Source organism: Pleurodeles waltl, chromosome 6, assembly GCF_031143425.1.
Source record: "Pleurodeles waltl isolate 20211129_DDA chromosome 6, aPleWal1.hap1.20221129, whole genome shotgun sequence".
Taxonomy (NCBI): domain Eukaryota; kingdom Metazoa; phylum Chordata; class Amphibia; order Caudata; family Salamandridae; genus Pleurodeles; species Pleurodeles waltl.
Genome location: NC_090445.1, coordinates 684,761,557 through 684,787,011, shown reverse-complemented (window position 1 = coordinate 684,787,011; position 25,455 = coordinate 684,761,557). Strand labels below are relative to the sequence as shown.

The following is a 25,455-nucleotide window of genomic DNA, read 5'->3' as shown; positions in this document are numbered from 1 at the left end:
GAGTGTTAATTCCTCTTTTGGTAGTAGCCTTAGCTCTCATCGCCAGGCATCAGAGCCAGAAGAGATAAGATTCGGGTACTCATAAACCCTTAAAAAGTGGCTACCGCCCACCACCATAGACGTGAGTGGTGGTGGTGGCAGAGGGGAGAGTAGGGGTGTGCGGAGGGGATTCCCCCAGCACAGATTTAGTAAAACACTACCTCCTCGAAAAAATGTTAACAGATTAAACCCTTTGCATCGAATGGTATTGTTCCTTGAATGTTTTAACAATATAGGAATAAGCGCCCTCTTCACTAAATCAAAAACCCACACACCCATTCTGTTTAAAATTATATGTCATATAATAAGGTATATGAAGAAAGATTCCTAAAATAATGTTCTTGTACATACAGGGTAACACAGACTGAGGGGCCCATTATGAGTGTGGCTGTAGAACGCCACACTCCCGGTGGCAGTCCGACCACCACATTAAAACTCTGTCCGTCGGACCACCAGGTAACCACCAGCACTGCCAGGATCTTGGATCCCAGCGGTCTGAAGGTGGCGGAGATCCTAATCCACCATGGCAGCGCTGCCCTGGGGATTACGACCTCGTTCTCCGCCAGCCTTTTCATGGCAGTAACACCGCCTTTTACGCCATGAAAAGGCTGGCAGAGAACAGGTGCAGTGAGCCACATGGGGGCTGCAGGGGCTGCCCAGCACCATTGTAATGTTCACTGTCTGCTGTGTACCCTGCTTGCTGCAGTATTGTCACCGGCTCAATTACAAGCCGGTGACAATGCAGTCCGTTGCCTGCTAGGCCAGCGGGAAACTCTTAACGACTCCAGTGGTGAGGTCGCCACGTAGGCAATGGCCACCCTGTCAGGAATTTGGCGGATGGAGTTTTCCATCCACTCAATTCATAATGAGCCCCTTAGTGTTCACTGGACTGCAAACCTCAAGCTACGCCTCACTGATGAAACCCAACATGTCGCAACCTGGTCTGAATTTGCTGGTGCTCCCATTCAGAGGGGACCTAGACTGGCAGTTTGGGGTGGACTGTTCCTTTTGGAGCCGGACTTTAGCTGTTTTGTCTGCAGTTGATCCATGTCTTAAGCAGAACAGTAGCCAAAAAATGGTGGACTGGAGTGTAGCCAAGAGTAATTAGCATGCCCAAATTAATCCAAGCATTCCACCTAACACTTTTTAGTTTTTCTCAGTACAACACATTAAGGCCAATGGGTATGCCCAGACGTAGGTCCAATAACTGACTGTGCCATAGGATTCATGCTACTCCCCACTGATGAGGCCCAATAAAAATGAAACCAGTCTGGGTTGCTTGTATTCCTGTTCAAAAGGGAATTTGTCTGGCAGTTGTGGCTCCTTTTGTGGACTGGCGCACTGGGGAAAAACAAAAGGCTAGAATGTGGCTGAAAGTAATCACCAGTAGCTGAGATTAATTCAAAAGCTAGGCTTTTTTTGTTTTTCTCATAAAAGGAGCAGGCTAACACACCTAAGTCCATTTACTGAGTACGTGTGTGGGAATATTCCTGCGATGGTGCCACATGGTGGTACCACCTCTTAAGTACATTACATAATTGTATGCATTTGTGTCAGTGGTGTAATGAAGCTTGGGGGGTGGTCCTGAAAAGTGCATGGAGCTCTCCCCCCCCCTAAAACTCACTCAGGAGCCCTCAGGCCAGGGTACTGAGGTGATAGGCCCCCCTGGAGCTTGCCCCCTTCCCTGCATCATGAGGGCTGCCAGGGTGTTTGTTACACTGCTGATTAGTGTCTTCACCAGCCTCTCAAGGTCCAGGGACTTAGAGAGAAAGTATCATAAACAAAGAAACTCACAATTTTCTGTGTCGTAATCAGGTTTTTAATATTATAATAAAAAAGAAGCCTTGATACAGCAGGGGACTCAGTCAAGGCTACCTTGCCAGCTTAGCCATACAGATAGCCGAGCTTCATAAACAACAGAAATTCAAGCATCTGTAACCACACTCATTACTGACCCCTGTGGTCTGTATCCCATTAAGATATAATTCTAGATTGAATCGCCTTCTGTTTTTCTCCAGGAGTGGAGCATCTCCATGGAAGTCCAAGTGGTTCTGTGACTTTTCCTAGAATTCAGACAACAAATAAGTATGGCAAGGACAGTGTTGTGTCACTTTATGCAGGGGTTATTCTTCTAGACTCGTTTAAATATTTAGGGATGCCCGATTCCCCTATGGAGGGAATCTATAACTTAAAAGGTTGCCCTTTGTGAGGTGTAAGGAAATTTAAACCACCAAACAGTGGAGAAGAGTCCCTCCTTTACCCATTGTCCTGAAGTGACGATCTACCATGTGCTTCCCATTTACTATCATGCTAAAAATGCTAAGAATCCAGAGAAAACAGGCTACAAAACACCCCATGAACTCCCCACACTCCTGCGATGCTGTGGAACCAGGAGAGCCCCCGGAATCTGCCAAGTTACTCAACTTGCTCAAATCGGTCCAAGTCAGTCAAGCACTGATGTTTTCAACCTTCTACGATCTCGACCCTTCAATTTGAAGGAATCACTGAATCTGGACATCACAGGAAATCACCATGACCAAGTGATGCTAGCAGAAACTTGGACACCATGCTGAATATTAGATGACCCAGTAGTAAAATGTCTGCTATATGAAGATGGCATTCTTCTCCTACAGTCATCAGAGTAGGCTAAAACTCACTCTAAAGCACCTCTATTATGGAAGACAAGAATTATGCCTTTCAGAAATTAACAAAGGACAGCAAAATAAAATATAAATAATCTCCTGATAGAAATGTAGTAAAACACACTCCCGGCTACCTGTAGGGGTAAGTATTAAACTAGCAGAAAATCTGCGATCCAGACTACACTGCAATCCAGTGTAGTTGGGAGCCAAGCATGATCCATGGAACACAGCAGGTAGAATAGGATGGAGATTTGCAAAATTTCTGACCTTACACTTCGGAAAAAGAAAATAGATGCACAATACTAGCCCATACCATGGAGGCAGAACTGAAACGGGTTGTGTCCCCTCTGCTGCTTCATATGCATGGCTGAATCTCTAAATTCTGGCTTCACATTAATGAGTGTCTGAAAGCACAGCGCTACACCACAAAGCATTATATAGCAATGAACAATCTCATCAAAGGATTCTCTGAATCAGATCTCATAGTGCTGTACCCGCACACCCTTCACACAACACCACCTAACACCATACTATGGTACTGCTCACCTCCTACAAGAAAAGGAAGAGCCTCATTTCAGAATAAACTACGTTATGCCTCAAAGGCCCTTATTACGAATGGTCTTAATAATTCCTGTTATATTACTATCCACAATTAACTTTACTGGGGGGTCCAGGTAATTCCAGGGGAGGGGACATAACAGCAATCACCTTGCCGATTAACACGTTTTTTTTCAAGTATTTTACCAGGAGACAGTCTGTCTGCAACAGGTGAAATTCCTGCATGAAGCACCACGGAGCTGCAGTGCTTCGAAATAACTCATAATTTCGACTGGGCATTATCAGGCCACTCGTCATGAGGGCTATAGTGTGCTGACAAATGAGAGCTCACTGCATAAACAAGCAGGGGAGGACATTATAATAGGCCCTCCCTGAGAATGGATATATCTCAAAAACCTAAAACAGCAAATCATAATTACACAGCCTTCCGTGAGACTCAGTTGGAGCAACAAAAACAATTGAATTCTACAGAAAATCTGTCCTAAGTGCAAACTGGACGACCATGAACTAAAACTCAAACCACGGGTAAACATTCACCTAATACAGAAGTGACCACAAGGTAAAAATGGAGACGATTCAACAAACACCAATCTATAACTCCTGAGAAGCCAGAATATGCCAACAATAAGGCATCAGTGAAGAAGAGACTAGGAGTAGCTTTCTCTAACAATGCACCCCAAAAAAGACACTAGGGACACCTATTTCAACATATTCTGCGAGCTAAAGACTTCTCAAGAATAAAAGGTGAGGCCTTATGCTTGGGGTCATCCCATACACAGTGGGCAGGCATGTCTCAGCTTTCCTGGAGGATTAAGGTTGTTGCAGTCTTTTTACATTTTAATTAAAGAAGAAATGAATTAAAGTACAAATAAGCCACATAGTCCTGCTGGAACACTACAGAGGGACTGGAAGCACCATCTGCACAAAGGGACTCTTACGTGGCGTTTCACAAATCTGTCCCTTCTAACCATAATTACATTTAGCCACTCCAAATTGCCTGATAGAGATGCAGGGTTGGAGGTAGTAGTGCAGATGTAAGATAAAAACATATGAAGGCCACAAAAGAGTCTGGTAATGGAATTCACTGTCTGGGGATCTTGTCAAACTTTCAAGACATTCTCATTTTATGTTCAGAATTCATGCTGGAAAAGCGTTGAAACGTCATACCATACCATGAGATGCTGATGGTCTAATGGAGCTGGTTATTATATCATGGGGCTCTGCTCAATTATATCCATGGTGCTGCTGAGGGATCAGGTTTTTGGACCAGCATAATTTAGAGATTGTTGATACTGATAAGCCCAAGGAAAATGTTGTGCCTCTCTTCTAATTATCTGCCTTTCTGAGTCTCTAAGAGCATGGGAGAGGCTTGTGATGTGAATTCATCCTACCTTTATTATTCCAATATTAACAAAAAACTGAACTTACTTTAACCTTAACCCCTTTACTTTGCCTTACCTAGCCTTAAACCTTAGATTAATGATAATCACTTGCATAATCTTAGTTTTCATTTAATTACAATGCATGTCATTAATATTGAAACTTGCCTTCACCTAAATTGAAGCAATCGTTAATAAACAGTTATCTCATTTTCACCCTAATCACATATCTAACTTTCATTACTTTCAAATAATAAGAATTTTTTTTTTTTAATCTGCGAAAATGGATGATCCCACGTTTTCATCTGTTTAGATAACAATAATAAATATATTGAAATCCTACAGTTACCACTAACTCAATGATTATTACAATGTAGTTAATTTAATTCAAATTTCTGTATATTCAAATAAATATGTAAACTAGCTTTAAATTACATTGAAAAATATATAAACCTCATTCTTAACCTAAAGCTAACCATATACTTACATTTTTTTAAACAATTGTTTTTAATTTCAGTTTATTCAATTATTTATATACCAATGCTAACCCTAATCTAACTGTTAAATGCTTTTAATTTAAACATATTTAAAATGTTAAAGGTATTATAACTCCTCCTAATTTAAATTTATTTATTTTTCAGTTAATTGCAGGAACACTATCCACCAACCCTAGCTTACCTAAACTAACCATCCATCCTGGAGTCCCAGGTCTGCTGAAAAAAAATATTTCTGTCTTCTCAACAATTCAGATAACATATATGGCAGCTGCATCCTTTTTCATCTGGGCACCTCCCCCTGAAACCCATAGCCTAACAACCTCAGACCTGTAAAGGACTTTTTCAAATTCAGGAAGTCCTTGAAGACTCGCCTTTTCATTTTGGCATTGACATATTCCCATTTTCTAAGAAACTACCTACCCAAGATCTTTCATAGTTCACATGCCAGACCTCTAAGATCGGTCTTCTCTTGGCATCGGGGCTGTGGCCAACTTCACACCTAAGGCATTGCCATTATTTTGATAACTTTAATGGGACTATTATTGAACTAGAGTCAAAATCCCCATGACTACATCAGACTCTATCTAGGTTGCCTACTGATACCACTCTCCGAGCCCTCTGAGGCCATCACATTTCTTTATGAAATAAGGTTTTACCCCATCTTCAAGTAAAATTGAGCCAAGATGGAATTTTACTTTTTCTACTTTTTGTGTCACAAACTTGACAAATAGCAACTCTAATCATAAACCTAACTTTCTTGAAAATGTTAACATTCTCATATATAAACGAAAGACACTTGATTGGTTAACTAGTTAATTTCTAATACAATCAAACCATCGTGGGTAAGCACAGAGGGTGTGATTTCAGTGGCTAAATTGTTATAGTTCTTTGACACCAAGAATAATCCATTCTCAATCAGAATTTAAATCAATATAGAAGGTATCTCAGAACTGCTGGCTGATTTATTTCAGACAGGTAATCCCAGCCAGAAATTAAGGCTCTTCTCTCACCTACATTCACCCCATCAGGAATAATGTACTCTTCGGCATTCATCTTGGGAGATGTGAACTTTCTACCAAAAAAAGATATTTTAGTGTGGGTTTTTATCACACAATACCAGATTATGTCATTTTCACTTCTACTTTACTTTTCCCGTTTACCTTCTTCCCTTATAGCTCGTACCTTCTCACGCTAAAACAAAGTAGCATAGTAACGGTATATAAATACCTGATTTAGTTTTAGACTTCTAGCTTATTAAGCCCCACGCCTCAAAACATAGACACTATTTTCCAAGGATGGCTAGGTATTATGTTTTCATTTACATATTTTTAGCTCGGTGAATTTGCTGATGTAATAAGGGAAGAGAACTAAATGCCATCTAAGAAAAGGGGCCAAAGTACAGAAAGGCAAGACACCCGATGCTCTGACCTTGAAAGTGTTGCATCGAACCTGCTCATGCTACCAATGCTGATTCCTGTTCCGATTGTTACAGCAGTAGGCAGCTCACCCACATTAAAAGGTTGCATGGGCTCTTATGTCCACATCTGTGTAAATGGGTCTGCTGTGGTTGCCCTTCTTTGGCATAAGAACACAGAACACTTCGCTCTGTATCGCATTTGAGTAATGCAGATACTTGTAACTAAACGTAAAACATAAACGCATGCAACAAGACAGGAAGAAATAATAATGCACTGGCTGCAACAAATCCCTCTGCAAGGCAACAAACACAAAGTGAATCGCAGATGCATGCAAACCACGCTTTCACGAGACCTCCACAGTGCCAAATGCGACGGAGAGTGCTGGTTCGATACTACACTGTTTTCGGGACTGATGTTAACTTAACCATATCCATCTCAGCTAAGCAACAAGATTTGTGTACTGTCTGCAGAGCTCCCAAAGGACACTCCAATGCTCAGAAGAACACACCAGACATTGTGGCATACATTCAGCACAGCCAAAATTAGCCTACAGTCTGCTATCATGTAGATCACAACACGGACAACCCGCTGCCATAAGCACGCACAGACTAGCAACAGAATGCATCAGACAAAACACGTTTTAAACAACTAACACGACACATGATGTGGTTCACAATCTAACTAAATAGAAAGGGACAACAGACACTCATTTTCAAGTGAACACCTTAGACACAACACCTCGTATATATCAAATAGAGTACACGTATGCCGGGCCACAGCATATATGTGATTTTGCTGCTGCAGCATTTCCCACATAATTATGAATTTGCCACATAATCCATCATCTGCTGCACAATCTGCAGATTTTAACAAAAAAATGTTTTACCTCAAAGGGATCAAATGTTACTAAAAACGGAGCAACACATGGGCATTACAAGGTCCTTTACAAAGCTTGATTGGTCATCTCTTTGTTGCTTAGTGCTGTATTTGGTGTGTCAGACTGGTCCTAATGAGATTACATCTTTGTCCAGACGGTGCTAATATGAGTAAAAATGGCAATATAATTAGATACTATTACAAAATGTGCTGCATTATGATACTTAATTTGCTTTGTCTTGCCACATACATGATTAAACACTGGCAAATACATTTCTCATTCCCTGCCACATAATTCCGGTGGTGCTACAGAGACAGCAAGAGACAATAGCACTTCCCCTTATGCTGCACCAAGAACAAAGATCTAACAGAAAACAATGCACAAAACGCCACTTAATCAAGAACGTGTGCAGAGCACAAAATTCTTACACATCCCTTAACGTTGACTCCAACTCTGGAAAGGTAATCTCAGAGCCATATGTAAATCCACTGGACTACTGACAGCTCTACTAGCCCATACCTATGGGAGAAAATTATATATAGCTGAACTGGTTGAGTTTTGCGCTTTATTGAGTGTGCTGTCTTTGTACACCTAATGCGGTGCTTTGTGTTGTGTGTGTATATATATATATATATATATATCAAAACCTACCTGTCACAGTGTTACAAAGTAGTAAACTGTGCACTGTAAGACATTACATAAATATAACAGAACATAGCACTAAATTGATAAAAACGTTCAAAAGAAAGAGCATGGCTGTTCCAACACAAAACAACACTGATTTTGCTGCTTTGATGAGAAAAGGAGGACAAATAGGAGATTTGCACACAAAATTTCATATTTAAAAAGGTCTAGATTATTAAAGGTTACTGTATTCTAGGTGGAAAAGACAATTTATATTTCTTTTAATTTCACAAACAGAGTGAGTTGTCATGTGACAGTGGATGGGGTGAGAGTAAATGGGTGAAGTAGGAGGTTAGACAATGTGGATAGAGAATGAGGATACAGGATGAGAGGCCGGGAGAGGGTGGATGTGGCAAGAAGGTGGGTGTGACCATGAATAGAATGGCATAAAATGTGTTCAGTAAAGAAGGGGTGGGAGAGGTGAGAGCAGCGCTGAAAGCATGGCAGCTATGAATTCAGCAGAGAAGGTAGAGAATACGTGTAATTGATTAGAGATATTTTAGTAATTTTGTGATACATGAAATAGTACTGCTTTTGTTCATGCAGGTATCTTTGGTCTCCACTCAACAAAGCTGCTACGGCACTTTTCTTACATAGCTATTTTTGAAATTGTAATGTTTGTATTCATGCAGTTATCATGGTATCCACTCATCTAAAACTAGTGACTTCTACATCAGCGGTGCTAAGTTCTTTTCTAAAGTGCAGAAGTGAATAACCATGCTCGGCTTGTGGCGAGATGTCCTTCCAGACCCTGAGTGCATCGCTAGTGAAGTCACTGGTTCAGATCAAGTGATGTTGAGCCATCTGATGTTGTGTTGGCCTCCTGGTATAACAGCGTTTTCTGCTTGGCGTGAGACTGCTGTGGTTGTACATCTTCTGTACTTCGAAAATACAGGCGTCTGCATGGAAGACGCGCAACAGTGGCTTAGAAGTAAGCGATACCAAAGGGTAGAGTGTTGCCACAGAGAAAAGGACCAGTGCTTGAGTCTGATTCTAGAAGGTATAATTTTACTGATTTTACACTGGGAGTTTTTTTGGCCATATGCTATTTGCTGGAGCGGTTGCTGTTGATGAATTAAAATGCATTTACATTGCAAGGAGTTGGTGAAGATTGACTCGGCTTAGTGCTGTCAATGAGAAGGAAGAAATAAGTCGATTTGAATTAAGGACTTGACATCACTGGGCTACCCTTTCATAAATCACTGCAATTAGGTGTGCTAGTCCAATTGATAGTGTTGAAGTAAACAATGACTACGACTCATTAGTTAATTGAAAATCCATCTAATTTAATGGCGGCGTCTCTTAGGGGACTCAGTGTGGAAAGTCAAGGAAAGGCAGAGGGGCAATCACAACAGTCTCTTGTACTCAGATGTGCCTCTAACTCTGCAATGTGCTCAGTGTAATTTAAGAGGATTATTGGTAGGAAATACCTGCTGATTACCCCTCCCCCCGCCTTCCTCCTCGCTGGTGGTTAGACCGTGGGGAGGGCTTCCCTTCTGCTGTGTGAGGAGAGGAGGCGTGCAGCCATTGGCCCTGCCCCTCTCCACACCCTCTCAATCAGAGGGGGCTTAACGTCCACCGCCACGCCAAGGGGGATTAGCAGCCCCGATCAGGGCCTCTGCAGATAAGGTTACCAGAAGGAACACAGCTGTAAATAAACAGTAGCAAAGCCAAACGTGCTGTCATGTCCTGTAGATATGAAAAACACGTTTGTAAGCTTGAGTAAGCAACCATTAGCAAAGCTAACAATTCTTGCCTTTGGGACCTACTGGTTTTGCCAAAGGGGTTTAGCCTTGCTGTACAGTAACCCCGATGCTGTGCAGTTTAGCTAAAAAAAATGTGTAAATGGTGAAAAAGTAAGTTATGTTGTGTGCATGCTTGCGGCGAAGAGTGTGTTTACATGAGCGAGAGAGAGTTTGAATGGGTGTTTATGTTTAAACGTGTGTGTATTAGTGAAAGCAAAGGTCAAAGGGCGTGTGATGTCACTTCTGCTACCCCTGGCGTTTTGGTGAATTGGCGTCCATAGTCGCCAGGCCGAATGTATTCCAGTACTGTGTTTCCTTAAAAACTAAAAACAGACGGAATAGCTCCCTGGTAGAAGTGGTTGGTTACTTGCACCATTTAGTGAGGCTTGCACTGCTAATGCCCACACTGTACCTGTATTGTCTGCTGGTGATGCTTGGTGTAAATGTTTCTGCTAAAACGATATATGCACAGGTGTAGGACGTATGTATTCTCTAAACCAAGTAAAGGTATGAGAATATCTTCGGAGAAGCAAACCAAGACTAAAACAGGGTCGGACTACGGCAGAAAATACGCCTGCGAACCAATATAATGATGGTCGCTTTTAGTGAATAAGATTCATAAAAATGTGGCCAATTTTTGCAAATTCGGGCAGTTTCGAACTTGTAAAGACACGCTGTACATGTGTTTTGCAATGTATGTAAGTCAACATGGATCCGAGCTTGATTCAGGTAATATTTGTATCAGTATCGGAGAAATCAACAGTAAAAACCAACCCAGCAGGCCAAACACCAGGCCCAAAAACAGCCAAAAAACAGCCTACACACAGACTTGGCTGACCAGCCCTTTGGGCACTGCCTGATTAACCTATAGACCAGTCCGGCCCTGGACAAATATGTGAGCCTCAACTAGAGGCTCATCTACAAAGCCTTCACTATGGCAGTCAATTAGCAGGGTGGAGGGCGCCATTTGAGCTCCAAATACGCAGTCAAAAAAATGTCTGTTTTTTATTTAAAATGTTACTGGCTTTGCGTTTTAAGAGTTGGAAATGGCAAACAAAACCATTACCATTTTTAAAAAGTACAAACAGTGTACTATACTTTCGTGGTGAAACAATACCTGTATGGGTCTAAAGAATAGTCTTTAGCGTGCTGCTTATTTTTACAATTTCATGTTTTGAACACAGTGGTGGCAAATAAGCATTCAAGGTGTGGTGGACTGATACCTTGGACAAAAGGATTTTAATGGCACCACAGGGAAATGAGTGGGTATGCTAGAGCGTATCACAGACCCCAGTAGTCCATGTGGTGCAGGGGAGCCCCCCCACTATTCAAGAGACACCCCTTTCAGCCTAAGACCTACGATTGTCCATGGGAGTCTCCGAGGCCCCTCACCACATTCAGCAGGGGAGCATAATTTTTTGTTGCATCCCTGGGGTATGCAGGGCCTGACCTGTGTCCAAATATACCACACACAGGAGAGCATGTATATCAATATCCTTGGCCACAGCACCATCCCTGTAACCCATGGATGCTGCAGGAGGAGAAGAGTCTACAGCATTCATAATGTCTACCAAAAGACCAGAAACTCTAGCACATAAACTTCAAATTTGCCATATGGTCATATGAATCAATGACTGCCTTTCCCCAAGGATGGAACAGTAAAGCAATCCCTTCTAGAAAGTGCTCTCAGCAGTAATCAGTAAATCTTTCCCTGGTAGCTCGGATACGTATCTAAAGTCCACTTGAACCATGAGATGCAACTTGTTTTAAAGACTCCAAGCACCACAAACAGAAAAGCAGGTGTGGTACACTGACGTACATAATGCTGTCTTCTCTACTTGAATACGTCCATAGGTGGCAAAAGTCAAGCATGCTGACACTCTTATTTTTAGAGGATCCCACCAGTATTTTGCACTCATTTCAAAGTGATTGTCGCGTAGAAAGTCTTTTAACTGCATTGAACTGAAGGGATCAATTTGGAGGATTACACCAGAGAAACGATTATTTATTTTTTAATTAATTCTGAGTCAGTGCTTTAAATGGAAAAATAGAAGTGCAGGTACTCTGCACCAGAGTACCTGCTTGTTTCTGAGAAGTGCCGGTACTCTCCAATTAAAAGTATTGCGTTTTTCTTGAGATATGCCGGTACTCTCCTTCTCAAAATAAAAAAGTGCCGGTACTCAGTACCGGAGAGTACCGGCCCATTTAAAGCACTGTTCCGAGTAGAAAATACTGGGTCCCTTCAGTCCAGTGCACTGGGAAAGAAATTTCAAGCAGAACGAACATTTTCATATCAGAAGAGAAGACCCTCGCTAAAAGGTTTCGAGGTGTAAGAGGGCAATGAGACCTTGTAGGAACCCAGGAGGCAATGGTGTGAGTTATAAATATTTATTGGCTAGTCAGATACACATATCTTACTTTGTCCACGTCTCCTCATGAAAACTGTAGAGTCTTTCCCACTGACACAATGAAATCTTCACATTAGAAGATTCCACTCAGGAAACTCAACGAAACACGTCATGAGAGCTGTGGGGAACATGCATGGTGACTGTTATGGAAGGAAATGTACAAGGGGAAAAAAGCCAACACAAAAAGAGGTTAACACCACAAAGGGCAAAGATGTAACGTGTGATGAGGAGTGAGAAAGCATGGGAACATGCACCTGCATGACATGGACAGAAAGAAGATCAGGTAAGGGTTGAGCAGGTATCTTACCCTGTATTTGTCCTTTCCCTGTTAGGGGCTCCCACCATCAAGGTTTGTTCCAAATAAGGCTTTGTAAGGGCACTCACACAACAATAAGTAATGCTCAGATATGCAAAAGGCAACGCTGAACAACTTTAGTGTGCAAATGTTATTTTCTGCTTAAGACTGATGCGAGTGCAGTGCAAAGCTTGCTTTCTTTCGCAAACCACTAACTTTTGATAATGTGTGCAAACAATGCAACCACCCCAAGACTCTAAGAAAAAGACCAGAACTATAATATATTGTTACCTGGCTTTATGTGAATCCTTGTGCAAAAGCAAGGGCAGGCAATGGGCTAGCAGAACACTGCAAGATAATCCCAGGTGCAGTATGTGATTTTTACGAAATTAACATTTTAAGTAGTTTACCCTTGGGCAGTTGTCGTCCCAATGAAATCTGTACCGGAAGGTGTACCTCTAGTCCAAATGTAATAAACGGCACCATTGGCCAGCCTTTGTGCAATGGCACAAGGCATAGTGTTCCACTAAATGGCTCTTTTGCTTGAGGGCAGCCAATGACATCTTCACAGTGCAACTCTTTGTAAATAAGACACCGCACAGTTTGCTCTCATTTCTGGAGAGCTGTGCTACGTCATTGTGAGTAAATTGGGACTCGAAAGTGGTGCAACAAACCTTCGGTGTAACCCTGAAGCAGTCACTGGGATTCCTGTTTTATGACGGGAAGACCTGTGCTTTTTACATGCTCTTTGCACAACCTGACTGTTCGACAATTCAGCCAAACAAAGTACGAAATACTGTGCGGGCATGTCCTATGTAAAATGGCGCATGCATGAAGTTTGAAAGTGGCAGTGCACGGAGTTTCCTGGAGAGATGACTGAGGCAATACCACATGGATTCTGTATCGTTTATCTTAGGAAAAAATGCTTTTTCTGCTCCTAATTTTGACATTGATAAACATCCTAGGTCAATGATGTCTGTTTGAACAGGGGCTGAATAATCTGTTAGTCTGACCTGAGTGCCCAGAGTACTGTAATGATCCACAGAGCGCGTGGCAGTGTATTCGTATTGGACTTTGCAAGTAAACTGTGCATGTGCATCTCTGCCCCTGACTGGTGTGGCATCGACTGCACCATATGCACATGGGAAGGGTAGAGTGAAATTTATGATATGCTAATATGTTGTTCTGCAGTATTTCTGGCGAACAGTGTGATGGACAAGAAGACTCAATTGTACTAACATTTCATGCAACGAGTGCAGCATCAACATTTACTGCATGTGTTGTGTGAAAGGGAAAACACAGCACAGTGCCATGTCTCCGATGACTGGCCTGCTGCTGCAGTCCTCCCTGGTGCCAGTGCACAAACAGGCTGCCTTGCGTGGCTCCCCATCTCATACCCTAGTGAAGAAGCGAGTGGGAGCTATCTCTCGCAAGATTTATACTGGAAGCGCCCCATTCCAATACACATTTCTATGCCTAGTAAATTCAAAGGCTTAGGCACATTGGTTGAGTGCTGTGTGCGGCAACACACACATGAAGTGTGTTGGATGTTTGGAGCAATTAACCTACTCCACTTTGTTTGATCCTTTTTCCAGTTGGCATTAGATTTTGAGGCAATGTTCAGTCTGTTGCATGAGATCAGGATTTGTGCAAAAACATATAGATGTTTGCACTAATCCGACCTCAGTTATGCCTCCTTGATTCAAAGCAGTGCAAAGTGTTTTTCAAACAGAGAAAAGTGCCCCTTTCTCTTTTGCACTGCAGAGTAAATTATAGCTACTGCTATGCATCGTGCTAACGCCACTGCAGAGCCTTAGTAAATCTAGGCTGATGTGTTTCCAGGATCCGGAAAAGGTAATGTTATTGTGGCATCCTAGGATATTAAGTTTTAATCTGATCAACATAGTAATAGATAACTTTTTCTGGCACCTAGTGGTCTGTTCAAGAGCAGGTTAAGCCCGTGGAGTTCATGACAGCATTCAAGACATGGTGAAATGTACTATAGTTTGGGGATGATGGCCTCTCTCTGCATATGAATTCCAATGTTAATAAATGAAAAAGAATTGCAAGAAAAAAACAAGCATTTGCAATGCAATAGGTCTCGCATTTTCTTGAGTTAGAGCGATTGGCATTGTAAATTCATAACTGGACTTTTCTTGCCACATAAATTGGTCAACCCTGCCTCATAATTTCAGCTTTTCCTGCCATATAATTCCAGTGGCCCAGCATTTAACTAAAGCATGTCCATTTACCTTCTTCCTCTATCCTAAAACATATACAATTTTCATATAAATCTTTATCAGAAATAAAATGTTGGCATTAGAGTGTAATGCTCAAAACACCCTAACAAAAATATAATTTGGGATGGATTGGAGGGTGAAAGCAAAGAGGGAGTTGTAATTAGAGTTCAGCGAGGTCCATAGGTCTCTGGGCCCCGGTGCCACTACACCTGTTGCTCCATTGATAGCTAGGCCTCAGGAGAGGAAGCGGATGGGGCAGAAAAAGAGAAGCGAAAGGAATACAACAGAGGAAAGGAAGAAAGAGAAGGGGTCGCAAAAAAATAAAAGAAAGAAAAGAAAGAAAGAACTAGAAAATGAAATCACAACTAAGAGAAGAAATAGAGCAAACATTGAGACAATAGAAAAAAGGGAAGGAAGCTAGCGAACGAAAGATAAAGAGGAAACAAGAATAAAAAGTGTGAAAAGAAAGAGAAAAATGAACTTTAGAGAAAAAAGAGAGATGATGAGAGAAACAAGCAGCGAAAGAATCAGGGCATTTATGTACTGACACAGCATGGGAAGACCACTTTGACACTTCGGGTCCTGACAAGAAACTTGTGGCTTCCACATACAGATGGGAAAAAGAGTGATTTATAGTCAAACATGAATTGACAGCTAAAGATAAGAAAAACTCCAGAGAAAGGAAGGAAAAAAGATCTAAAAAAAGTTAAATAGTGAAAGAATGAATGCCTGATGAAGACAAAAGAGAGGAACGAAACTAGGAAAGAAATAACAAAGTTTTGTGAGTTTGAAAGAGGAGGTAGCAAGAGGGACATAAAAAAGGGAGAGGAATAGAAATAAACAGTTGAAAGAAAGCAAAATTGTTAACGTGTGGATTTCAAGAGCTGGAAAGAGAAAAGTGGGGGAGAAAGTAAACAATGAGTAAAGGAAAGAATGGAGTGAGATAGGTGAAACAGACCCTCCTACATAACAATGGTAGCTAAGAATAGATTTAATTGGCTCCCCCACATCCTCAAACAGAAGTCAGAGTGTGGAACAGCAGGGGCACTGCAGAACAGCAGGAGGTGCATTAGCAGAGTTGTATGTGAACCCCAATGCATCAATATTGGGACGCTTCAGATCAGGATTGGGGGTATAGACAGAGCTGTGTCCCGACCCAGTGCTGGAATAACAGAAAGGCAGCAGCTGAGGAATGAGAAACGGAGAGCCATGTAATTCCTGCTATTGGAATAATGGGGCACTGCACGTTAGGGTTGAGATCTATTGACAGAGTTGTATGTGGGCTGCAATACTGGAAAAGTAACTGACTACAAGAACTGGGGAGCTCTGGCAGACAGCGTGTGTGGGGTTCCTGGCACTAGCACAGCTGACAGCTTGAAGTGTGTGAACTGCGGTGCACTTATGGAGCTGCATTCGAGCTCCCAGTACTGAAGCTGCAGAGTCTACTGACTGCAAGAACTGAGGTGCTCTGGCAGAGAGCATGTGTGGGGTTCCTGACACTGGCACGGCTGAGGGCTTGGAGTGTGTGAACTGCGGTGCACAGATGGAGCTGCACCCGAGGTCCCAGTACTGGAGCAGAAGAGTGTACTGACTGCAAGAACTGATGTGCTCTGGCAGCCAGCGTGTGTGGGATTCCTGGCACTGACACGGCTGAGGGCTTGGAGTGGGTTAACTGTGGTGCACTGATGGAGTTGCACCTGAGGTCCCAGTACTGGAACAGCAGAGTGTACTGATTGCAAGAATTGAGTTGCTCTGGCAGACAGCGTGTGTAGGGTTCGTGGCACTGGCACGGCTGAGGGCTTGCAGTGTGTGAACTGCAGTGCTGTGATGGAGCTGTGCCAGAGTTCCCAGTACTGGAGCAGCAGAGTGTACTGACTGCAAGAACTGAAGTGCTCTGGCAGACAGCGTGTGTGGGGTTCCTGGCACTGTCACAGCTGTGGGCTTGGAGTAAGTGAACTATGGTGCACTGATGGAGCTGCGCCCGAGGTCCCAGTACTGGAGCAGCAGAGTGTACTGACTGCAAGAACTGTGGGGCTAGGGCATACATTGTGTGAGCGGTTCATAGCACTGGCACAACTGTGGGCTTGGAGTGTGTGAACTGAGGTGCAATGATGGAACTGCGAGTGGGATCCCAGTATGGGGCAGAAGTGGGCACTGTTTGTAAGGATTGCTGGGCAAAAGTAGAGCCGGGTGCCTAGGCTATAAGCAAAATCCAAGCCAAGGAGGGGGAGGAGCCAGGCAACTCAGAGAGGGTGCAGAGAGCCCACAAAGACCAAATGTAACCAAGATAACAGCTTGATTTACAACCTTGTTTACAGCTAAGCTCTGAGAAAGAATGCTCTGCAAATGAAAAGGGTAGTTTCCCTGGACAGGAGCAGGAAACAAAGGGAAAAAAGTCCCTTACAGGCTAGATAAACAGGACAAAGCGTATTTATACAGTAGTTGTTCCCTGCTCCCAAACAGAAGAAGGAGAGCCAGAGAGGCATGACTGACAACTAACAAGCAAGGATTTTTAAATGACACTGAAACTAGCAAATGAAATAGCTGGAAGCACACAGAAGAAGTAAACTTAAAAGTATACAAGAGGTCGTACACTTATGATCCACCTAATGAGCTAGCCTTTGCATTACTTCCAGGCTGAAATATGACTTCTTTAGTTTTATATAGTTATATGATGTGCTGGGCAGAGGCACCTCACAATATTGCTGAAAGACTGTTTTATGTTAGCTTTGAATGTTTTAATTTTAGCTTTCAATGTTTTAATGGTACCTTGGATGTGTGTGGTGAAACAACACTTGTACTCCTAGTACTGTATTTTGTGCGTTAATATGGCAACATAATTGCTGAGTTTTATGTGTAAATATTGGTGGGCAAATTTGCAGCAATTGGGTTACATGCTACATTTATTTTGACAAGTGGTGGACGTAAATGTATCCTGTTGTTATTTTGATGTACTCAAACTTAATGTGGTCTGCATAGAGCATGTGCACTCCACTGTGCTGGATGCCCGTTGCTGTGTTATGTGTGCTGAAGGTTCTTAGAAGGTGTGTAATCCGCTGAATGTGGTGTTCATTGCTGTGGTACTTTATGTGAGGGTGTAAACTCCACTGAGTAGATTGCCCATGGAGGGTGCGCACACTGTAGCTATGCTTGGTAGGAGGCAGTCAGTGTGCATGGAACATGTGTATTCCACAGGGCACTTTGCTGTGCGCCACCTGAGAGGAACCAGTGCGTCTGAGCGTTGCTTGTCCACACTGTGTGCTGAATTCTAAACAATTTAACTAGTTTTCCTTTTGAACATGTGTGAATTGTTTATGCAGGTTGGCCCTGTGTGGGTGGGATGTGTCTTGGACTCGAGTTCTCTTTCTGAATGCGCGCGAAGCAGCAGGAATTTTGATTTGTTAGCCACTGGTTCCTGTTGTTTTTGTGTGGAGTGCTAGCTGCGCTTGGTGCTTGCCTCCTGTACCTGCCCCTGCTGTTGTGAACGAAGAAAGCTGGAGTCTTTCCGATAGCAGAGGGAGGTTTGGCAAGTATTTTCTGTATATATGACATGTTTTACTAGATGTGATCTTCCGCAGTACTTGTTTCCGTTTGCCGTTATGTGAGGGAGGTGGTGTGTGGTGTTTGCATTTCATGCATCTCTCCGGGTGTAAGCCTGCGTAGCTCGAGCATTTGTAGAATGGTTGAGTGTTCGGCGCGCGCTCGGAGTGCTGCAGCGTCAGGTTGAGGCACAGCCTGCGTGCGCTCTGAACAGCTCCTGACCGCGGGGGCTCCGGTGACTATGACTCCACTTAATAAAGACCCCTACTTGTAACCTGGGCTGTGCAGTGCCTCCTTTTTCCTTGTACACTTGGGCTGTCACAACAGAACAATACAAAAACTGCGTAAAAATCATTTAACTTTCAGAATAAAAAAGTTAGCTCTTGCATTAATAAAGAAAGTGAGCCAGTTAAATCGACTGTAGAGTCTGTAAAATATCTCTGAAAAAAGTATGTCCAATATTTGACTAGAACCGATGATGCTGCCCCGCCCCCATCACTGAGTCTAGAAACGTGAAGCTAAGAAACAGGGCCCAGGTTTAACTTGTTCATGTAAACAAGCTAAAAAGGGGGTCCAAATTTCACTTACACATGTAAAAAAGCTATAAAACAGGCTCCACGTTTGATTTACACATGTAAACAAGCTACCAAACAGGGCCCAGGCTTGATTTATACATGTAAATAAGCTAACAAACAGGGTCCAGGTTTGACTGACATGTAAACAAGCTAACACCCAGGGTCGAAGTTTGACTTACACATGTAAACAAGCTCAGAAACAGGGTCCAAGTTTCACTTAAACATGTAAACAAGCTAACAGACAGGGTCCAGGTTTGATTGACACATGTAAAAAAGCTAACACACATGGTCAAGGTTTGACTTACACGTAAACAAGCTAAGAAACTGGGTCCACGTTTGACTTACACATGTAAACAAGCTAAGAAACAGGGTCCAATTCGACTCACACACGTAAACAAGCTAAAAAACAGGGCTCAAGTTTCACTTACACATGTAAACACTCTAATTAACCGGGCCCAAGTTTGACTTACATGTACAAACAAGCTGGTCAAGGTTTGATTTACACATGTAAACAAGCTAAGTAACAAGGCCCAAGTTTGGCTTACACATACGAACAAGCTAATTAACAGGGCCCAAGTTTGATGTATACATGTAAACCAGCTATGAAACAGGATGAACGTAGTCTAGGTTACACCTGTAAATGTAAACAAGCCAAGAAACAGGGTCCAAGTTTGACTTGTACATGTAAACAAGTGAAGAAACAGGGCCCCAGTTTGAATTGTACATGTAAACAAGCCACGTAACAGGGTCTATGTTTGATGTATAAATGTAAAACAGCTAAGAAACAGGGTTCAAGGTCGATTGATACATTTAAGCAAGCCAAGAAACGGTCCAAGTTTGATTAATGCATGTAAACAAGCTAACACACAGGGTCCAAGTTTGACTTACGCATGCAAACAGACTTTTTGTGAGTACAAAAACACTCTTGCTGTTCTGAAAACATGGGTTTGCACTCAAAAAAGGACCTCAAAGTGTTTTTGTAACTACAACTACTCCCATAGGCGGTAAGTGGGTAATACAGGGCAGGACTGGCCAGTGAGTGAATGAATAACTGCAAACTTAAAATTGTGTGAGTATTCACACATTTACCTCTAAGCTCGTCGCACATCGAAAGGATCAGAGGATGACATTTTTTCCAGGGTGGGAAGGGAACACCTCCCAAAATGGAAGCGGTATAGAGGAAGGGGTATCAACAGTGGAAAGAGTATATTACCATGAAGAAAAAAAGAAAACGTTAGGAAACACAATCTGATTACTCTGTATTTTAACTTGACAAAACGTATGAGTGGATATTTGTATATGTAAAAATGGAATTCACAAATGTTTTTAGGAGTGCTTTGAAACATACGACTGTCATCAGGATCTATGCATTTCTTGGAAAGATAACTGTAAATTCCAAAAAGTCATAAATCTGCCGCTCTCTAAAGTTGGAAAATTACAAGTACATATTTCTGCTTTGATTTAGAATCAGGCTGCTGATTAGGGGCACTGAGGGAGAGTTAGGTGGGAGCAAATGGACAACTGCCTAAGACAAATGCTACCCACCGCACGCTGCACCCCGCCCATCAATTCAGGAGCAACGTGGCACTGGCTGATGAAGGATACAAATTTGCTCTTCTGATATCCTGAAACCCGTTCTGTGAGTTAAACCATCTGTGTCCTAGTGCTCTGCTGTAGCCAGAGCTAAAAAAAAAAAAGAGCCACTACAGACAGACAAACACACAGAAAGATAGAGATAGACAGACGGTAGACAGACAGAAAGATGGAGACAGATAGATAGCTCGATAGATAGCTCGATAGATAGATAGATAGATAGATAGATAGATAGATAGATAGATAGATAGATAGATAGATAGATAGATAGATGGCAAGTCACCAAGCAACGCTGAGGTAAGCATATCCCGTAGGTCTCAGATGACGAGAAGAGTTTGAAGGGGCGGGCTATGAACATCTGAGATGTTCTTGGAGGTGATGATGGGCCAGAGGACAGTAGAGAGGTAGTGGAAAGAACAGGGTGGAAGGGGTGGGTGAGGGCAGAAACAGCAGGGGCGGTATTCTGACTTCCGTATGGAGAGACGGAATTCATGTCCACTTCCTTCTTTGAAAATGATACACTTATGTGTGTACTGTACATTGAAGTAGGAGTCGAACTGACAATGTGTCCCATAAAAAGGGGAATGAAAAGAACCTAGAAAAGTCAGACACAGGTGGTGTAGGGTGGTAGAGGAAAGAGGCGTGAGGTGGAAGAATATAAAAGGATGGGTCCCAGGACTTTTTGTTTCACAAACTGAGCACTGCAGTCTTCCTTCAGATTCGAAGCACTCTGCTTTCTTTCTGTTGTTAGTTTCACTCTAAGACAGGTGGATCTTACAGTGGCCCAATGCCAGGCATGTCTTCAATGGCAGCAGGATGTAAAGATGGCTAGCGCAAGGCCTGGCGACAGTAAATGGATCTATGAAGCGGATTCGTTCATTTATGGTATGAAGTTAGAAGTTCTGAAGTTAGAAAATGCTGTGTTTATGGTAGTAAATATAAATAGAAGTAGAGATAGTTTGAAAGTAGGAGAAACACATTCAGGGCCTGATTCCAACTTTGGAGGAGGTGTTAATCCGCCCCAAAAGTGACGGTAAAGTGACGGATATACCACCAGCCGTATTACGAGTCCATTATATCCTATGGAATTCGTAATACGGCTGGTGGTATATCCGTCACATTTGGGACGGATTAACACCTCCTCCAAAGTTGGAATCAGGCCCTCAGTCTCCATACTAGGAAACTCTTCTGTCACCAGAGCTGGTAATGCGTGGACTACCAACGGCAGGAGGGAAGGATGGAAGCTGCTCAGAAGGCTTTAAGCAAAACCTACAAAGTGCAGTGATTAATGCGGCAGAGCAGCTAAGGTCCCAGTGCCACAGGTGGAGTTTGGACACTGTGGCCACCAGAGGCAATCTCCCTCAGTGATGGGAAGCAGAAATGGTCCACTGAATCTCATAGCACAGGACGGGATGGACCCACAGACCCAGGGGCTCCTACCTAACTACAGTACTATCAATATTCTGCCCGATCATCTTTCTCTTTTGGGTCCTACACTTCTTATTCAGTTTCATCACCCAACTTAGTGCACTTTTATGGTATGTACTTAAACTTTAGAGTTCTTGGTTATTCTCTACACTTATATTTCTGTTGATTACTCACCCACTGCCCTGTGCCCTACCCATCACCAGAAGCACAATAAAAACTACATTACCAAAATTGTTGGGCTCAGGAGACACCATGGTGGAGAAGATGATAGGAGGACCAGTGCGCCGTGACACTTTCTGGTATGGAGAGTTCAATGGGTGAAGGCCAGGGCCTGTGGGCACCAGGGACAGAGTGGGCTCCGCCGGGCCCATCTGCCTGCGTAGTAGCTGAGGGCTGCCATGAGGACTATGCATGGGAGAGATGGGGGTGCTGCGCTCTCTTTTCATCAATTCCATGGGCACTGTGTAACTGGTCGGATAGGCTGTCTTCGGGTTGGTGCTTAGTTGATTTTGTACACCAGTCATGGGAATCCCACCTTGAGTGCTGTATGCGGAACGAGTCTGCATGGAGAACGGAACTGATGTGCTGTAGCTGGGGTTGTTCTGGAAGGTGCTGCTTTGGTGGCCCAGCCCAGAGTAGGCCGTTGTCTCTAGAAGGTGCTGTGAAGGAGCACTAGATGGCCGGCGGCTCAGTTCAGGCCCCCTTATAGCAAGAGTGCTCTGCTGCATCCCTGTTCCATCCACCACCTGCCCTCCAAAGGACTGGAGGCCATATTCTCCTCGCAGCAGCTCTCCCCTGTGACTGAAGCTGTTGGAGCGAGCACGACCTCGTAGGGCGTGGACCTTCCTGTTTTGACGCTGGAGTTGAAGCTCAGCTCTATAGTTCTGGGCAATGCGGGAGAGCACACGGGCCTGCCCCAGGTTAGCAGAGACGGCCTTGATGTCATGGTCCTCCATGACGGCCAGCATACTGGGTGAGTCAAAACCCTGCTGCAGCAGTGCACCAATGGTACCCTCTGACAGACCCTCAGAGCGTAGTGTAGAGAGGTACTCGAGATCCAAGGTCCTCTTCAAGTCAACCCCTGATGGGCCAATTGAGACCTGTGAGGGATCCATGGTGCTGTGAGCAGCCAGGGTGCTATCATACCCATTGTACATTTGTTTGGAATTCATGGTCTCTGTTCCCGGACCGTAGCTGCGACTCACTGGGATGGAGGCATTCCTTAAAGAGTCATCCATCATGGCAGTTGAGGCTGGGTCTACCACCAAGCATGTGGGTGCCACTTGGCGTCCAGTTACTGGGTCAATGCCATTGCTGTAGTTTTGGCGGCTGTTGTAAACTGTCGCCTCCGAAGCATAGCGTGGGTTCTGCATGTCATACCTGCCCATCGCTGGGTCATGACCTGGTATTCTCTGGCCCTCTGAGATCATCTTACCCATCGAATCTCTATAAATAGGGGCTGTAGGTCTTCCTGGTGCCTGTTCCCAAGCAGCCCTTCCAACAGGTCCAACGTAGCCATGTCCCGGTCTGGTCGCCATGTGATCCCTGAAGTAGCGTGGGTCCTCTGTAGAACGTATGGCCATGGCAGGATCATGATAGTAGTCGTGAGGTGGGATGGAGCCGCGTGTGGACATTGCTGCCTGCCTCTCGTAATGGGATGCTAAGTCTGACAAGGAACTGTTCCTCACAATCCGGCGCTCCTGACGTCCCTGGTGACCTGGGTGACCCTGGCTGGCAATTGATTCGTGGTATGGGTACTGGTCTGCCTTGAGCTCCGCGCCTCCCTGTGAAATCCGGTCACGTGGCCTGTGTCCGGGGTGCTCGTACCAGCTTTCCTGCCCACTGTAGGTCACCGAATTCCTCCTCCCTGGTGTTCGTTGGTAGTCCCCAACGCAATCTCCCTCCCAGTTGCCGTCGTTCCAGGCTGCAGCATCCCAGCTCTGTGAGCGGCTGATATTTGTAGGGTTGCTTAGAACTGGCATTGGAAAAAGAATGACTTCAGCCTCGGTAAGTGGAGGACACGCCTTCCCTCAGAAGTCTTCTATTACACACATGTGTATATTAAAGAGGCGCAGTTGTACCTGACCCCCCCAGGGACAGGCTTGCGGAGATCTTGGGTTACAAACCAGCAGCTGAATTATTCATCCCGGGAAACTTTAGAAGGCTCCAAATAACAACACCTGTAATCGAGGCTCCGAACAGCACCTCCCGTCCTGCCGTCTGCCCGGAAGCCTGCGTCGAGTGAGCGCGGTGTGGCACGGGCCGGGCACCCAGCTACCGGGGGCTGCAGCCTGGGTCCAGATGGCTTATCCCTCGCCAGCGCGGGGCGTCACTCACATGGACCATGGCCCGGCCGGCAGTGGGATTAGATGCTAAATAAAACCCTGTAAGCCGTGGCTCCATGTGACATCACTTCAGCCTCCCCGCGTGCACCTGCGCAACCTGCCTGCAACCCGGATGCAGAGCCGCGCTCCCTCGGCACCCTCGCCCGCTCGCTCCCCACAAATTCGCCCGCTCGGGGTTTCTTGCTATTGCCCATTTAGAGCAGATTCTGAACATCGGCGACGGGAGGTTTCTAGAAGGGTTTTGGTGTCAATCGTAATCCACTCTGATGAAATGCAAATCCCAGGGGCGCTGCGCAGGGGAGGATAAATTCAATGCGAGCAGACAGGCTGAAGCAGCTAATGCCAGAGCCTGATGAGCCGGAGATTAGGGCTGGCCTGGGGCATCCCTATGCTGTACTATCCTGCTGGGGACCGGGCGCTCTTTGTGCCCCTCTGCAGGCACTCAACCCCCATCTCCATGCAGCGTCACATTCACATAGACTAGTTACATCGGGATATCCCTTTACTGTGCCCAGGTGGGATGTGGTTGGAAACATCCCTGGATCCCGTCACAGGCTACTTGGTTTTCCATACTCACTGCTCAGGGGATACCTACTCAGAGGTCCTTGGGCAAGTTCCTGCAGCAAGCTCATCAGGCTTATGGCCGTTCGAATATCTTGCTCAGGGTAGGTGGTCTGGAACCAACGTGGAGTAATGCCTACCGAGCCAGGGGGCAGCAAAAATGCCTACGCCTTGCTGATTGGAAGGACCTTAGACCGTACCTGAATTTTGCTCAAGTGGCTTGGGAACATTCCTGCACTCTGCTGACAAGGTCATGGGTCTGGGAGTTTCCTGCACCCTATACACAAGGCCGTGGGTCTGGGATATTCCTGCACCCTACATATATGGCCATGGGTCTGGCAGATTCCTTAACCCCGCTCATTTGGCCATCAGGTTGGGATATTCCTTCAGCCCACCCACAGGGCCAGGAGTTTGTATATTCGGGGACCATGCTCACAGTTCTGGTAGGTATCTGCACACAGAGTCAAGGACATGGGATATTCCTGGCCCAGCTCAAATGGCCATGAGTCTAGCTATTCCTGCACCATTCTTCATTGGCCATTGCTCTAGAACATTATTGCACTTTGCCCGTTATGCTGTTGGTCAGGCCAGTAATAGGTATTCCTGCACCCTCCTTACAAGGCCAAGGGTT

At 44.3% G+C, this 25,455-nt stretch overlaps 1 protein-coding gene across 2 annotated transcripts in view; it reads right to left on the bottom strand.

Annotated features, from left to right (window-relative positions):
• The window catches only part of CTBP2 (C-terminal binding protein 2), a 135,292-nt gene extending 110,870 nt beyond the window's left edge, over positions 1-24,422 (bottom strand). For both annotated transcript variants that reach the window (XM_069239118.1, XM_069239119.1), the window contains exon 1: positions 22,145-24,422. In XM_069239118.1, the coding sequence (XP_069095219.1) occupies positions 22,145-23,900 (1,756 nt within the window). In that variant the 5' untranslated portion in view covers positions 23,901-24,422. The remainder of the gene's footprint in view (positions 1-22,144) is intronic.
• Positions 24,423-25,455: the final 1,033 nt, after the last annotated feature.